Source organism: Magallana gigas, chromosome 7 (genome assembly GCF_963853765.1).
Source record: "Magallana gigas chromosome 7, xbMagGiga1.1, whole genome shotgun sequence".
Classification (NCBI taxonomy): domain Eukaryota; kingdom Metazoa; phylum Mollusca; class Bivalvia; order Ostreida; family Ostreidae; genus Magallana; species Magallana gigas.
Genome location: NC_088859.1, coordinates 19,298,562 through 19,315,448, shown reverse-complemented (window position 1 = coordinate 19,315,448; position 16,887 = coordinate 19,298,562). Strand labels below are relative to the sequence as shown.

At 32.1% G+C, this 16,887-nt stretch overlaps 3 protein-coding genes across 5 annotated transcripts in view; all 3 read right to left on the bottom strand.

The window, feature by feature from the left end:
• LOC105342352 (very long chain fatty acid elongase 4) overlaps positions 1-3,254 on the bottom strand; it is a 4,339-nt gene extending 1,085 nt beyond the window's left edge. Inside the window, exons 1-4 of the mRNA XM_011449274.4 lie at positions 2,870-3,254; positions 1,628-1,815; positions 1,310-1,390; positions 892-948 (exon numbers count right to left, since the gene is read on the bottom strand). Coding sequence (XP_011447576.3) covers positions 892-948; positions 1,310-1,390; positions 1,628-1,815; positions 2,870-2,924 — 381 coding nt within the window. The 5' untranslated portion in view covers positions 2,925-3,254. The remainder of the gene's footprint in view (positions 1-891; positions 949-1,309; positions 1,391-1,627; positions 1,816-2,869) is intronic.
• Positions 3,255-4,736: 1,482 nt separating this feature from the next.
• LOC105342353 (uncharacterized) lies at positions 4,737-12,056 on the bottom strand. 3 transcript variants are annotated; one of them, XM_066066352.1, is made up of 9 exons: positions 11,700-12,056; positions 9,866-9,953; positions 9,117-9,159; positions 8,468-8,740; positions 7,570-7,791; positions 6,890-7,430; positions 6,486-6,576; positions 5,941-6,100; positions 4,737-5,697 (listed from the first exon to the last, which is right to left on the bottom strand). In XM_066066352.1, the coding sequence occupies exons 2-9, from the start codon at positions 9,929-9,931 to the stop codon at positions 5,438-5,440; spliced, it is 1,656 nt and encodes a 551-aa protein (XP_065922424.1). In that variant the 5' UTR covers positions 9,932-9,953; positions 11,700-12,056; the 3' UTR covers positions 4,737-5,437. The 3 variants fall into 3 exon arrangements, with proteins under 3 accessions (XP_065922424.1, XP_019928556.3, XP_011447577.3); XM_020072997.3 differs by having other exon boundaries at positions 11,708-12,056; XM_011449275.4 differs by having other exon boundaries at positions 4,740-5,697; positions 11,704-12,053.
• Positions 12,057-12,555: 499 nt separating this feature from the next.
• LOC105342354 (uncharacterized) overlaps positions 12,556-16,887 on the bottom strand; it is a 34,702-nt gene continuing 30,370 nt past the window's right edge. Inside the window, exons 22-23 of the mRNA XM_066066313.1 lie at positions 16,562-16,697; positions 12,556-16,335 (exon numbers count right to left, since the gene is read on the bottom strand). Of these exons, the coding sequence (XP_065922385.1) occupies positions 16,261-16,335; positions 16,562-16,697 (211 nt within the window). The 3' untranslated portion in view covers positions 12,556-16,260. The remainder of the gene's footprint in view (positions 16,336-16,561; positions 16,698-16,887) is intronic.

Below are 16,887 nucleotides of genomic sequence, written 5' to 3'. Positions count from 1 at the left end.
TATCAATATTATTATTGATTACTGCTGTTTGAGAAATAAAACACAAAAGGCATAATTTTTTTTCAGTTGAAAAACAAAAGGCGATATGTTGGGTTTTTTAAAGGTTTTGTTTTTTTTAAATTGACCATCAACTAAAGCGATCTCTACGGTAGAAAAAAAGAAAGCATCTCATATTTTGGTAAATATTTTTTAAGGGGTGGGGGAGGGTTGGGTTAGTACCGTAACGTTTCTTTCATTCAGAGTTTAATACCAATGATGTATGAAACACTCGAACGTGAAATGTACTTTATCTATCAATTGAATTTTCTATTATGAAAAATAGTTTATCGTTCTTATATTGTTTTACATTCAAATTGGACGTGTAAAATAATTGTGACACGTTCACAAGTACATGTAAAATCAACACCAAACGCAGAGTATCCGACACGTGTGTGACCTACATGGTAGAAAACGTATACCTAACACATTTTTGCAGTGAAGTCCGTAAGGAAAAAATCGATACCATGCATTTATACCTGGAGCTACCATTAACACTCTCCAGAAAAACAGATCAGTTACATATTCAATGTAAACAGAAGGACTATTCCATATTAATCTATAAAATTATGTTTCATATGTGTAAACCTGCATATCGTATGTAATTCTTAAGCTTATAGTCATATATATTTAATCATTCTTATTAAAGTTTGAACAACAGAGCTTCGAGCAAGCATTGAATTAATCATTCTTATTAAAGTTTGAACAACAGAGCTTCGAGCAAGCATTGAATTTCGCCGAATACACCAACGTACTGAGATGAACATGAAAGATGTGTATTTCCGTTTGCCAGAAAATTCCGAAAAGTGGTGACTGATTAAGAAAACACAACCACGTTGAAATCATGTTACGTACCGTGTCAAGAAGCTCTATGATTTTGGAGAAGAAATACCACCAACATACACTAGCCATCTGTGAATAAAAAATGTAATAATTTGTCTGAGGACTTCACCCGTAATGAATGAATGAATGTATCACTGAATAAATGAAGAAATGAATGGATGAATGAAATAAATGAAGAAATGAATGGATGAATGAATGAAAGAACCAATCAATCAATCAACAAATCAATCAACCGATCAATTAATCTATAAAGTAAGACAACAAATGGCTTTTAAGAATAGTTTGTTTCCTTTGTATAAAGTTTGTCACTTAAAATTCTTCAATAGATCTTCACTTTTATCAAATGTTCTTCGGTTACCCATGAAGCTTGGGCGTTTTTGCTACAACATGGCTTTTTTTTACCTCAATTTCAAGGTATTCATTTCCTTACCCTTATAGCTAAAGGATCTTCTGAGTAGTCGACAGGCTGACATCGCAAACTGTAGGAGGACTTTATGGCCGTCACTAGAAACTAAGAAAGGAATAATTTTACAACTTGTCATAAACATCTTGTTATGAAACGTAATTATAGATATCACGCGCTAACAATTTAATTTCAAGCTGAAACACGTTTGTTAACCTCAAATTGAAGTGCTTTTTAACTTGTACATGTATGATTATCATAATACTTCTTGTACATCCTATACCCCCTCTCCTGCTTTTAAATACATTCCTCCATAATCACACAAGTCCCAGTCATGTAACTGACCTCTTCAAACATGTAAACTGAGAGGCCAACCAGAGCTAGATTGTAGATGACCAGCCATCCTTGTAATTGTAAGGGTTTGTATTGTTCCATCCAGTGCGGCCCTTGCTTGACCAACAACAGGTATAGGACAAATATTGTCAGGATCGGCACGGGAGACTCCATTAGTAGCCATTTTTCTACCCTAGAATCTACAAATATAATATGCAGAATAAATATCCTATATCATATTTCACATGGAAATATCAATACGGCATCTCTCTCTCTCTCTCTCTCTCTCTCTCTCTCTCTCTCTCTCTCTCTCTCTCTCTCTCTCTCTCTCTCTCTCTCTCTCTCCATTATACCCAGGAATGTCATTTGAATTATAAAATAAGTTTTTGTCAATGAAATGTACCATTTTTTCACAAAAAGAAAAAAAAAAATCTTGATGTGTCTCAAAGCCTTTCGTTGTCTGTTTCATGAAAGAAAATACATAATTATTGATCCGAAACTATTGAAATCATTCAGTAAGATTGAACTGGTATCTAGGAACGTATTATACCTGGAAATACCTTTGTACACAATAATTGAAAGAATTTAAACATTTGTATTGTCTGTCTGATAACGTCTTTGTTCTGACCATTGTTTACATATTATATTGACTTTCAGATTAGTCTAACCTTGCGATTAACTTGACCTACAGGGGTGGGGCTTTAAGTTTTATTCATTTTTTTTAAGCAGCTATTATATGACTGTCATTTCTCAAAGGCACTTGTTTCTGTGATTAAATTTAGCCCATAATGTACAGTCCCACGGAATTATATACCTTGTGTTATTCTTATGTATAATGGCACTATGGGTAAACTTTGTCACAGAAACAGTTGTTTATAGAAAGAAACTCCATTCGTGTCGGTTCTTCTCTCACTCAATAACCCCCGCTCTTTAAAAATAAAGAAAAGAACATATATATTCCTAACATAGCCTAATCAATGCAGAAATTGCAGCAACCTTGGGGTGATTTAATTTTTGTTAGATGTTAATTGTATATCTGTCGCAAACGTGTCGCTACATGCACAATTGAAACAATTTTTGTATTAACTATAAATTCTGTACTATATGAACTATTATCTCTGCAACAACTAGATTCAATTTTACAACTCTAACAGAAATAATACACAATAATATCTAAGATATTCACAAATCATTGAAAAAGTTATTTTCAATTAATTGATTAAAAAAACCAATAGAATTTCATAATTTCCTTACCTCCTTTAGAGAGGAAAACTTCGTACGATCTTTTCAACTCTGCGACCGTCAGCATGGCTAGCCTCTATATTTCCTTAAATGCAGTGAACCGTGACACGTTCACCCGAGTATATCCTGGTCAAATGTAAGTATGTCAAGCTATATAACAACATTCACCTTTGTAGATTCTTAACGAATGCCAAAAAAAAAAATGCACCAGTTTGCGTAATATGGAAAACACGTGTCTTCAAATTGCACATCACGCGTGTTTAAAGTTCCACTCGTGACCCATTGCTAGCTACCTGCACATACGACTTCGTTATAAAACGGGTAACACCACAAGCTAAAGGTTTAAAGCGCCCCATGTCGTTTAAACCTTTCATATGGACCATTGAACCGCTCTGTTTACGTGTGTGGACTATTTAGCTAGTGGACAATACGTATTATCTATGGAAGAGCAGAACATGTACCTTTTTTTAAATAACTTATGATTATATTAGGCTGCATCATTTTATGGTGACACGTGTTAATCATTTGGTACGAACACAATGACTGCAATAATCCTTATTAAAAAAACAAAGAAATTTTCTTAATACATGTATATACAGTGTATCGTTACACGTATCATACTTAATTGTCTTCTTAATTATCTAATTAAAGAACCTCGATCTAGCCACCTTTTTTTTGGGGGGGGGGGGTATGTATACCCACATCCTTTTCAATGCATCGAAGTATTCCACAAATAATTTTGGCAATGCGGCATCATTTCATTTTACATTTTATTTGTTGTGAAAAAGTTATTAAAACTTACATTTTTTATCGCGTTTTTCCCCATCGTCTCCCAAGTGTTTTGGTCAATAATAATTCATTCGTGAGAGTATTCAGTTGCTTTTTGCTTTGCTTTTTTTCTCTTTTCCAAACAATATTATATAGCATGAGAAGAATTGCCAATTCATATGCGATAAAGAGCAAACCAATAAAAGCCCAAAACCGAGTACTTACAAGGTAAACTTCTACTATTCCACCTACCTTGCCACACCCATGTATCGACCTTAACCTTTTATAACGCATATGGTGAAAACAAAGTCTTACCTGAAAATTAGTTACAGTACAGATTCCACTTTGCAACAGAATCACTGATCAAAAACGTTACTTTGAATTAAACTACATATAATTGAACTATGACCGATGTACATGTACATGTATATTATATTGACGAGCATACACATAAAAGTGTACAAGATCCAATACACATCTTCATGTATATGACTGAAGAATTCCAATTATCTCAGCTCTACGCACGTCACCTGTGGAAATTACTTGGACACGCGTGCGAAGATGCTATAGAGCGGTACGTGGTTTTAGCTGATCAATCATTGCCAGAAGTTACCATAGATATCGATATCAGTTGTGGGTATAAATCTTTGAAGATTTGAATTCAAGGAATTAATTACTTGACATGTCCTAATTTTTAAAATTATCGTTTTTAACGACTTATTATTCATTCGCAAATATTTCACAGATTTTTAAAAAGAAATTTAATACTAATAAACAATATAGTTTCTTTGTTCAAAGTGTCGCTCTATATTTCCCATTCGAAAAGAGATAAGAAAACTGTCAATTTTTGAGTGATTTTGATTACATTTTAACAATTGCGCAACTTCTAAAGTCATAAACTGCCATTGAATGCAAACAATTAAAATAAATGGGTAAAAAAATGTTATATCAACTTTTCTAAAATAAAACGTAACAGTTTTGATTTACTTGAAACACTTTTAAAAATGGCGAATTGTGGGGGCCAAATTTGACCGATATCATATATAGTTCATTGGATGACATGGTCAAAAACTTTATCCATTTTATCTTAAAGTACGTGCATTCAAAGGTTCCATGCTGACCTATAAATATGCTGAATATTTTTTCATTGCCGTAAAAAAATATTTAAAAATAATTAATAAAATTTGCGTGCATCAATTTCTTTATTTTCAAAAGAGCACCATTCAGAAGCAGTCATAAGCATCAACTTTAACATTTATTAAAGAATTTGTTAGAAATAGCAAAGAACATTTACTCAATGGGCATACGAAGGCAAAAGTAATGTTAACAGTACTGCATGAGGTAAGAACTACTGGACCCTAGAAAGTCATGGGCATGGGAGGGAACATTTAACCGTTGCGTGTAGATCTAATACAGTATACAGAGAGGGAAATATTCGCCCCCGTTTTTTTTTTCGCCCCTTTCGCCCTCGTTGTCAGCGGGCTAGTTTTAGACTGGGCGAATTAACAACAATTTTTTCAAATAACTGTATTAATTATTAAAGAGTATCTTTATTTTTGTTTGTGTCTGGGCGAACTTAAGACCGTGTGAAACAATTTGCAAGTGTAGAAAGGCAAATATAACACGGCAGGGCGAAAACAACCCTGTATACAGTATGCTAATGAAAATCACATCAAAGTAAAGATGATACAACGTTAACATAACAATGTAATCAATAAAATGAAATATGGTACATGTATATGAAAAACTGTGTAAATGAGCGAGGAATGAAATATCCATTTCAACTAATATTATTCCCGTGGAGGCGCCTCTCTAGAAATGAGTATTATCGTCATCTGATTCTACATCACTGTCCTCCATAGGAATATTATAATTGCTTTGAATCACTCGGATTAAGTCATGTCTCTCCATGTTCAGAAGAATGATTTTTAACATGTCGTGATTACATGCAGGCACGGACCTCCTGCGTTGATCCTGGAAATACCAATGGGAGAACACCACATCCATGATGACAATTTTCCTTGTGTAACAGAAATGCTGGATTAATTCTATTTCCAAGGTCTTTTTGATTCCTGTTAGATATTACAAAAAAAGAGAAGAAATATAACTCCCAGGTTTCCTTGTAAACGTAACAAAACTGAGATCAAATTAAAAAAGAATAATCTTATAAAATCATTTCATTATTATCAAGTGAAAAATGCATTTTAAAAATTTGTATATTTGTGATAGTGATATATCAGAATCCGATATCATTGTTGGGATCGTTGTTAATTCAAACATGCACGAAATTATCATATTAAAACAGAATTTGGTACCTGTCCATTCTGCAAATTCTGTCCAGTCTCTTGCTCTAGGTCCATTATTTCTCAAATCTAATTTCATGGACAGCTCAAGATATTGATTATGAGTGATGTTCAGAATACCCCACATCTTTGGTACTCGGCCCTCCAATACTCTTTGTATACTCAAATACAGCTGAAAGGGATATCTTGATTTTAGAAATAGTTGTAACATCACGATACTTATTCACCGTTTTGAAAAAAAGATATTCGGTTATTGATCCTCTGAATAATTTTCACGAAACGTGCATATAAGATATTCGGTTATTGATCCTTTGAATTATTTTCACGAAACGTGCATGCAAAACACACACACACACCCACCCACCCACCCTCTCTCTCTCTCTCTCTCTCTCTCTCTCTTTGCGTTCATGCATAGATTTTTTATATCAAAATTGATTTTAAAAATCTCAAATTGTTACTGAGTTGAGGAACTAAACTGATAGCCATAAGGAATACAATCGTACAATGATGCTGTTTAATTAACTGCAGTTACTGTAAAATAAATATTATTTACTCACATCTGATTCCCAGTATTCTTGAGCCTCATATACCTCACAGTCACTTCCTGTTGGTCTTGGGTCATCATACATTGGAACCGCGTTACATATCCTTAAAATATATAGAGGGTATTCTTTGTTATTTGTTATGTTTCTCTTTCACATCAAATTATTGTTCTTTTTCGGTAACGAATTATTATCATTTAGAATTTTCAATAAAAATGCATCTGAGACAAAAGGGCATAACTTTTACATTTGCATGTATAGTACATGTTTGTTCTTAACCATGAACTACTAGTATTTTAAAAGATGAATCTACAAGAGATTAAAATGTCTGTATAACATAGGGAACTTGTAAATTGTAAAACTGATATTTTATATATAGAATTTATATAAATATGCTATTACATAAGTATAATGCATACTTTCTATATGAATGATCAAATGATCGATGCTGGAACTGATTATCAAAATATAACCAATGCTTGGATGCGGTTTCTTCATCAACTTGTTCTAGCTCGTCACTCAGACGGTTCCAACGGTCAATCTTATGCTCCATTTTTATACGGAGCGGATTTGGGAACCGTTCGTTAATGTACAATCTGTCATCAGATTGGAAAATGTTTTCGTAGAACACATAACTGTGGGACCGTTTGCTGTTGTCGTCACATAGCGCCATGCATGCTATGCTCTCCGATCGAATCAAGTAGGTTTTACGACAAAGTTTCGGCGGCCGTTCTAATAGAGGACTGGGAGGACATACTGGACAAAGAGAGGAAATGGGACAGGGTGGAGGAGGGGACTCGTGCGATGATGACGTCATTCTTGCAGATGGAGCATCCGGGTGGAAATCAAGCATATCAGCTACCGGATTTCTTACCAGACAGCGTCGAACCATCAGTTTTCTTAGGTCATCAGCAAAGCTGCTATTTGCTTTGAGATGAATAGCACTTTCATATACAAAATCTGATGAAAGAAAGAAAAAATATACAAGAAGGTGAACAAGAAATATAAAAGACTTGTGTAATATATATTTTGCTCAAAAATGTTTGTTTTTTGGCTACTAATTTTGAAAAAAATAATAAAAATAATTTCTATGCTTTACTTGTTTGGTAAACGCCATCATCAGTGTAAACTTTAAGTTCCACCATGTCTGTTTCTATATCAAATGATACTTCACACTTCACCATCCTAAACTTATGGTCGTGATAAATATTATACGATGAGTCCAACACACAAAAGTTTGCCCTAGTCATGACGAACCGTAATCTCGAATTTTCAGATTGACTGATTTCTGGAATATTTACGAACCAACTTCTTATTTCGCCTGTAAAAATACAAATGTTAGGAATCATGACCATTACATTGTTCTGAAGAAAAAAAAATGAATTGTCACACTTTGTTCACGTTCGAATTGTGACGTCTGACAGAGTACGCATTGAGTCAGTAAAGACGACAACCAAGTCTTCCATTTGAAATATATTGACATAGAAATTAACTTAACAGTTGTATGCATCAAACGTGAACATATCCATGTGATAAAACAAAGTTTTATATTCTAAATTTCAACAGGAAACACACTGAAATTCTCAATGGTTCTTCATAATAATATAAAAGATCAATATTTTAGTATGATGTGTAATACATGTACTTTGATATTTTTTTTCTTGGATATTAGGTAGCGACAACCTTAAGTGCATCTACATGAAGTACTTAACTTGCACAGAAATACTGCAAAACAATTTTTACACAAATTCAAGACATGTGAAAATTCGAATTCATAACTTGAATACTACATGTAGTATCTCTATGTTTACAGTATTTTAATACGGAATTGGTTGAAAAGACACCTTAGCATTAGCAATGCAATGGGGGCATTCACGGACATTTTTTTTTTACCCTAAATAAATACATGTAAATAAAATGTTTAAGAAAAAGCTGAAAAAGCGTTTGGCGTGTTAATTCATTATTGTGACTGTGAGCTGACTAACGTGCAATCTTACCAAATTCTCTGCGGAGAGCATTCCACAATGTTCCTATAGACCTTTCACGTAAGTGCATTTGAGTTGGACCACACAAATTGATACGATGGATCAAATCATCAGTCTTTATAAGAAGCGTCACGCTTAGGCACTGTTTGTGTTTTGAACATGGTATCCTTGTTGATAAGCATGACAGAAAAGCATGGCCTGTCTTGAGTTCAATTTCATCTTTTTCAAAGAAATATAGATCCTCCGCGGAAAATATCACCACCTCTTTTCCAATTTTCAGCTTATCTGTTCAAATACATGAAAACATTTATCAAATCGCGCAAATTTGTGGGATTTTTTTTTAATCTTAAGAATTAAAGTGCATTTACACGGATACAAGATCTGATACGCTTTGTTACAACGCACTTTGAAAAATTACGCACTTTGAACAAAATTTCAACAAAGTGTGTTAACTTGGTTCCAAATTTAACGCACTTTGAATTTTTTTTTCAAAGTGCGTTGCCACAACGCTTTCAACAGATATCCAATATTGTTATTATTCTTCTATTTAAATATGTGATGATCACTCCCCGTCTCGAACTTGTCATTCAATGAAATGAAAAAAAAATGTTATGAATTTTTGAAAAGTCAACCCTAAAATCTTAGATCTATTTTAACTTACACTTAACACAAGGAATAGTGGTCTTGGTGAGGGTAACTTTAACCTGTGGGGAATAGAAAAGAATCAAAAACATTAACATAAACGCAAAGTTAGGACCGTCCTGTTCTCGGTCTGACATCAAATTTCATTTTTTTAAATACATGTATAAATCTTACTATTGTATTTTTTTCATAATTAACCAAAATTTTAATGTTAAAGGTCAAGTTACTAGATAAGATAAACTGACTAGATTAAACGTGTACATAAAAATATATTATCAAAAGAAAAAAGCAACATTTGTTTCAAACTTATACAAGACAATCACAAGACTCGAGCTTTGTTTACAAAACAAATCTCTGTATCTTCATTTCAAGTATATTTCAATCTCTGTATCTTGCATATGCATGTACATGTAACTCAATGCTTTCAAATTTTAGTGAAGCATTAAGCATATGGTTTATTATTTAATTGGGAGTATATTACATTGATTAGGCATTATCGAATCCACTTGTTAAAAAAACATTGATGTCTCCTGACAAAATTTTCGCGATTGTAATAACACCCACCGCTTCGCAATTTTGTATGTTGCTGTGTTATATATCATCAACATAAAGGCGAATTTATTATTATTTATCAAATGAATCTCGACCGGGCATATATACAACTAAAGTATAATATTTGATACATAAAAAAGTATGTTTTTGGGACACCTTAATTTGACAAAGAATGATTTTTTGCAAACATTAATTAACAAATTATCAATTGTTTACCCTTCTTCGCTGTCGTAAATATAAATATCCCTGGAACAGTGTGATTTCAGCTATAGTAGGTTCCATGGCTGCCCCGTTCTCTCTTTCTCTACATATAAAAAAAAATGAAAAGATTGAAACACATACAAAATAACGTTCGTTAAGTTGGATCGGTTTTCAAATTATTTTACAGTATCTTATTATTATTATACATTATTATATTATATATTATAAAATATTATTTTACATAGTTTATAATGAATTTCTATGTGCATTTTTAAAATTTATTTTGCGTGTCATTTTTAAACAAATAACATATATATATATACTCAAAAAAATATTTTTAAACGCTCGTTTCTTAACAATTCCTTTACATTTCGATTGTATCAAGATGTTTTCATATTAGAACTGATTTTATAGTTAATTTCATTGGTATTAATGGAAATATCATATATATTTATTGTAGATTTACGTACATGTATAATTTTCATGTTACCGTTTCTCTGAATACAATCATAATATAGTCAGCAGTTAAAACATTTTAATAATAATCACACATGATATTCACATCATTCTTGAAACTGTCACAAGCTCATGTAATCATTCTGTATCTCTAACATAGAGATGTCTGTTTGATTTATAACTTTGTTTTCAGTAATAAAAATAAACATTTTATTTTGTGGGTCATTGAATGATTTATTAAAGCAAATGTACACACATTTCTTCTTTTAGATATGCGCATAGCCAGTTTATATCACTTTGTTTCGCTTTATATTTTCATTAAATTGAAAAATGTGTGTAAAAAAATGCGAGATACATTCAATTATATATTCCGGATTTTAAATTTCAAAATTGCGCAACAATAAAGCGGTGATGTAGCTCATGATTACTCTTCGATCAAACTTTCGAATTCAACAGGGAAGTTTAAAGGAGAGAAGTTTTCAACAACGTATTAAATAAACGTTTGGCATTATGTTAACATATATGTGCAACCACTTTTATATATTATTTTTATATTTTATTCATTCTAACAGGTTAATATGAATGTAAGGAAATATCACTCCATTTGATATGCTCCACCAAAGTTACATTTTAGTCCAAAAATACATTATTTACAGAGTAAGTACCAAATTGATTTTGAATAGTACATGTATGTATGTTTAAGACTGTAAAAAATGTTGATTATGAATTGAGAAGTTAAGGTTGCAATATTTTTTTTAAAATACACTAATTCTGAATGAAATTTATAGACGTTTTTGTTAAAGATATGCAACTTGATTTAGAAATACTCGCATTCCATATTATGACACACATATTTCGATGTTTATACATAGTCAACAGATTTATCAGCAGGTCATATATTCACGCTTGACTGCATTTAACCTTCTCAGGTAAAAATTTAGGGCTACAGAACAACTCTAAAGCTTATCGATCTTTGGGAATTTTTCACACAGAATCTTTTTTTTTTTAAAAAGCCAGGAATTTGAAAAAATACATGCCAAATACGAGCACAAGGACTGTAAAACATAATGTACAAGGCCGCTGTACTTGCAGTTTTAAATTGAAAAACAAAGTAACGAGGATTTTATCATTAAAATTTCACGTTAATCAGAAACAAATTTTCTCTATAAGTAAAGATTAGATTTTATCTAGAATCTTTTCTAAACGATCTAATGCAGTAGAACATTAAGATTATCGAATCCAAACTTGATGTGTTTTTTTTTCCAGATCTATTTTTATCGTTTGTAGATGATAACGTCAATTAACCCGGACCCGAGTCCATGTATTTACTTAGCATGGAATTTCCATGTCAGAATTAGTCATCATACAAATGAATAAGTCATTTTCGTCATACTTACTAACTTGTCATGTGGATTTTCAGAATCCTCTTTGGCACCACAGATGATAAAAGAGGTTTTCTACATTTCGCAAAGTTTCTCTTTAACTTCCGGAATCTATTCACTCAGGTGTAGATACCAATAACATTTTGTGGAATTTAATTTTGGCAATAACTAAAACACGGACTGGCTCCCTTTATATTTACCCGTATGTTGCGTATATCTTTAACAAATTTGCTATCGATATGCATATTTTGTCATGATGAACTATGGACGTAAAATTCACTCAACAATTACCAAAGTTAATGAATATCAATCGGACCAGGTATTTGTATTTTATTTTAATTTGCTTACGAATCAATCCAAAATTTACATCATAACATGTAAGTATCTACTTTTTTAATCTTGTTTTAGCCAATTGTCTCTATCGGCTGAAATTTCTGGAAAGATTTGAACTTTGATAAAAAAAAAATTAAATTGTACATTTTTTTGTTTATATTATCTATTGATCATAATATAAAAAAACTCCAATTTTTTCATTCTTAAAGATTACCGTGAATAAAGTTTTGTTTTTGTATTTTCAGATATTCAACTTATGAACGTCTTCTTTCAATTACATTAGACAAGGTAAAAATGAAGGTAAACCAAGAATTGTTGTTTTTCGGCCAAGAGTTTTATACATCTAAGAAAAGTCAAATCACATTATATCATAATTTAATAATAAATTGTATAACAATAATCGAAATTTGAAGATTGTCACCTATTTGTTGTTTCGTATTAGCATTATTGATTCAAATTCTAAATCAATTGCAACTTTTAAAATAAAAAAAAAATTGTCAGCATGCTGTGGTTCGTTCACACAAACATAAAACATTTACTATTTCATTGTTTTAATATGCTTAAATATACAATGTAAGAAACAGATTTACAATAACACATGTAAATGTATAACTATATTGAACAAAAAAGGATTTATAAAGAAATGATAAAAAATATATACACAAAACAAAAAAGACAAATTGGGGGGGGGGGGGGGAGAAAAAATTCCAGTTGCTTTGCTACAATGTAGCGAGAACTGTAAAAGATTCAATAAAACTTTTGATTTGGAATATCTATGTAAAAACCATTAGATTGAAACATCCTTTCAAAACACCTGGAGCAGGAACATTGCATAAATACAAGAGTTAATTCATTCACCGTGACCCATGTGACCCATAAAACACAGTAAAACAAGCAACATAACCTATGACGTAAATTATAGTAGAATTATTTATTTGTATTTATTTATTAACATTATGAGTAGTCTTATTTCTAAATATTATAAAGTTTATATATTTCATAAAAAATGTTTCTGAATGATTTTTTTCAGGTTAACCCATTTAATTTTCTGGAGAAGGTATGTATGTATTTTATTAGTAAATGAGATATAAAATTACGGTTTCGGGAAAATAGCGATAAAATTTGCCCCCCCCCCCAAAAAAAAAACCCATAGAGATACAAAAAAGTATTATTCATCAGCTACCATTATACATTTGGGTATTAATAGCAAATTAAAATAAATCACAAAATAATGTGTTATGCCTGATTTTCTTGAAAATATGACGATACCATCTACCTTACCCGCACTGCACAGAAATGTACATGGGTATAGGAAAGAAAACAGAATCTTTTGGGCAAGCATATAATGTTATAATATAGTAATGGCAATTTCAAAATTGGATGCATATAATTTCACCTGACGATTAAAATGTGTCACGAATATAATGATATACAGTGAAAAACTGTAGCAAACCATTTTCCAAGCATTTCTTTATTTGCAATTGATAAATGCATCATTTTTAGCCGGGCTCTGCTGAAAGCAGTGTCCTGGCTGTAGACAGGCAAATCGTCAATGTTACTATAAATAGCACAACTTCGAAAGTAAACAAAAAAACCAAACAGCGACAAAGTAAAAGCTTCCGCTATACCAAATAGTTACACAAAGAGCCACGTTTTGTCAAAAGTGTTGGCATTTTGTTTCTTTTTTTTAATTTCGAGAGAATTGTCTATCTTTTTTAGTTTTCTTATTAATAACGTGTTTTAAAAAACAAGACTGTGCATATTGGACACATACAATGCGCATGGATTTCCATGAACTACTTTGCTGAAGGTTGAAGAAATGGGGATTGAATATAAAACGCTTGTTGCAAAATTCAAAACAGCAACTGTTTAACTTTTTTCTACTAGACAGACATATTTTTGTTTATAGCCGCTTACAAAATTTAGTCGCTCTCTGACGCTTTGCCGACATCTAAAGCATGAGAGAGAGAGAGAGAGAGAGAGAGAGAGAGAGAGAGAGAGAGAGAGAGAGAGAAGAGAGAGATAGATAGATAGATTTTCAGTCTTTACAACACAAAATGCACAGACACACCAAAAGAGCCCGACTTTCAGTACTTCAGTACTTTGATTTCTAATAGTGACCTTGAACATACACAAATCGGGTCAAAATCATGACAAACCCTCAGGTCATAAACAATTTTTAAGTGAAGTACTTGTAGTATAATTTAATTTTAAATCATAAAGAAGATATAGATTAGACACGATTGCACAGACGAACAGCAGGTGGACATGAGGATTCGGATTCCTTAACCCCCAAACTTTGTTTGCGGAAGGGGAGGGGGGGGGGAGTTAATGACAAAAAAGCACCCATTTCTAAGTAGATTTTAAGCGACTCTCGTACGTAATTGAGATCGCGTTCTTATAGTGTAATTTAATTTGTGTGGTGTAGTACATTTAAAAAACCCCAGTAGCAAAATGGCAGGATTCATGCGATGGGCATGTGGTAAAGAAAAAATACGCAAAAATAATATCAATAGAGAGTCAACAAAATATAAATTTGAAATCAGCTGCACAAAAGATACGAAATACACCTAAGTATAGGAAAATGTTCAAGAAACGTGTACATTACTTAGTCAATACAGCAAGGCCATGTATTTATTAATAAGTGTTACTCCGAAATCTTGTAAGATTGAGTGACAAAGTCATTCAAAAAAGTAATACGGACGTTAAAAGCCTCTCACAGTTTAAAGATGATGCACATTGAGTTAACGTGTTCAAGCACTGTTATTTTGGACATCGATATACATGTATATGATCATGAGTAGCACGTGAATATATTTGACCGTTGAGTTGACACATGTTAACGCATGGTGATAACAGTTGAGTTAACACGTGATATAATTGAATCTTAGGTTTGCAGACTGACGATTGTAGTGAGTCAAAAAAAAAACCTTGCATTTAAAGAAAGAGTATCCCCCAAAAGATACGAAAAATTGAGGGGAAAACAGGGGATTTATAACAACATACGGTACTTCCTGGTTCTCTAAATTATGCTGTAGAATTTACCTCCGCTTTGCTTTGACTTTTCGTCATTGAAAAGCGGAAGGAAAAGAGAAACTTGGGTCCAACAATCAATCTTTTATCAAACTTATCTACTTATAAAACTATATAAGACGTGATAGACAACGTGAATAAAGCACATCATATTTACATTTTAACAAATGCTTATTAAAAAAATCAATTTTCATATACAAAACTATTGAGTAAATAAAAGTAAAAACACACCATGCAGTTCATTTCTCAAAGCTGTGATATCTTTTGTCTGAACGTGTCATAGCGATTTGATAGTATTTGACAGCAAGTATTTGCTAGGTTCACCATGAAGAAACTACAAATAAACCTTTAAAAAATTCTTTTAAAAATGTTCAAAACGCGACTACAATGTTATTGCCACAAATGAATGATCAATGATAGTCATTGTTAATAGATCAAATTGACATACTAATATTATGTAGAAAATTAAGTACCATATAGGGATTTTTTGTTGCGAGTGTTGTAAGGACAATCTATGTACACTTGATTCTATTATTCACCATTTACACACTTATGAATAATATAACCAGTTTCATAATGCATACGCAAATTAATAATCAAATAAAATCGGGTTTCATGTGCATTCAGAAAAAAAGTCATATTGCACTATACATATGTTACCAATAGACTCAAATGAGATATCCATAATTACATCACAATGATACTTTGGGACGACAAAAATGTAAAATGCTTATTAATTCAAGTTACAATTGAATATATTGTATGTTTCATGGACCGATTCATGCAGAAAGTTCCAAGGTTTACACTATAAATTTATATCATTTCTCAACTGCAATCACCGTTTTAAAAACTTATATATTGCGTCAAATCAAATCTGACATTGAAACTGTATATACATGTATGTACAGTAGTGACGAAGAGTTTTTGTTTACTTATGGTAGTGAGGTGGTGATAGGTACAATACTGGGGTGAACAACACGTAGTCTGAAGAGATAAACTAAGAATCATTTTCCGTTACTCTAAGTACTAACACAACTCAGCTAGTATACTTTATTTCCTTTTTTAAACAAGCCCGTTTCCTCCCACTTATAAACCTAAGGGGAGAAAAATAGGTCAAAATTATACGCTTTCGTTACTTATAATTTCTGGAAACAGTTTTTGTTATCTCCTCTGGTGATTTTTATATTGCGTTTCCTGTGGAAAATCTCAATTCACATTAGAATACGTATTGAACATATTCAAGTAGGCACAGACAGCATCATAACAGAACATCAGCTGCTCCTAAAAATGACAAACAAAAGATCTATGATTAATTTTCATTTTCAGCATTATCTTGTAAAACGGTGTATACAACGTACAATGTAACTATTTATTACTATGCAAGTTGAGTGGGTTTGTAAAAGATCATACCAATCACTTAAGTGCATTTATTTCAAAATTTATAATTGTGAAACACCGGCTGTTAAATTTGTTAGTAACTCTGTATAGCAGCCAAATATACACTCACTTTACTGGCCACGAATTGGGGGCGCCGTGACCTCATCTGTACTACAGTTTGCAGGACACTTACTTCCTGTTCTGCGCGAAGTCTTTCAATTATGGTGGCGATTGTGCAATACAAACCACTTTTCTTTGCACCATTCCTGAATTGTTTAAAGCAAAATCAACATATAAGATAAACGATACAAGTTTAATTCTATAAATAAAATAATGACACTAGCATGAGACATTCTTTAAGCTAAAATTTACGACATTCCCGTCAATCCTCTTGTCGCTAATTACTATCATATCAAACCAGTGTTTTTATCTTTGTTATACACATATCTGCTTAAG

Bases quoted from the DNA above. Each gene is read 5' to 3' on its own strand.
- LOC105342353 (XM_066066352.1), bottom strand. From the start codon at position 9,931: ATGGAACCTACTATAGCTGAAATCACACTGTTCCAGGGATATTTATAT. The intron at 8,741-9,116 runs GTAAGTTAAAAT...GTATTTGAACAG, and splicing joins CACTATTCCTTGTGTTAAGT to ATAAGCTGAAAATTGGAAAA. The intron at 6,577-6,889 runs GTATGCATTATA...ATATATTTTAAG, and splicing joins TTTGATCATTCATATAGAAA to GATATGTAACGCGGTTCCAA.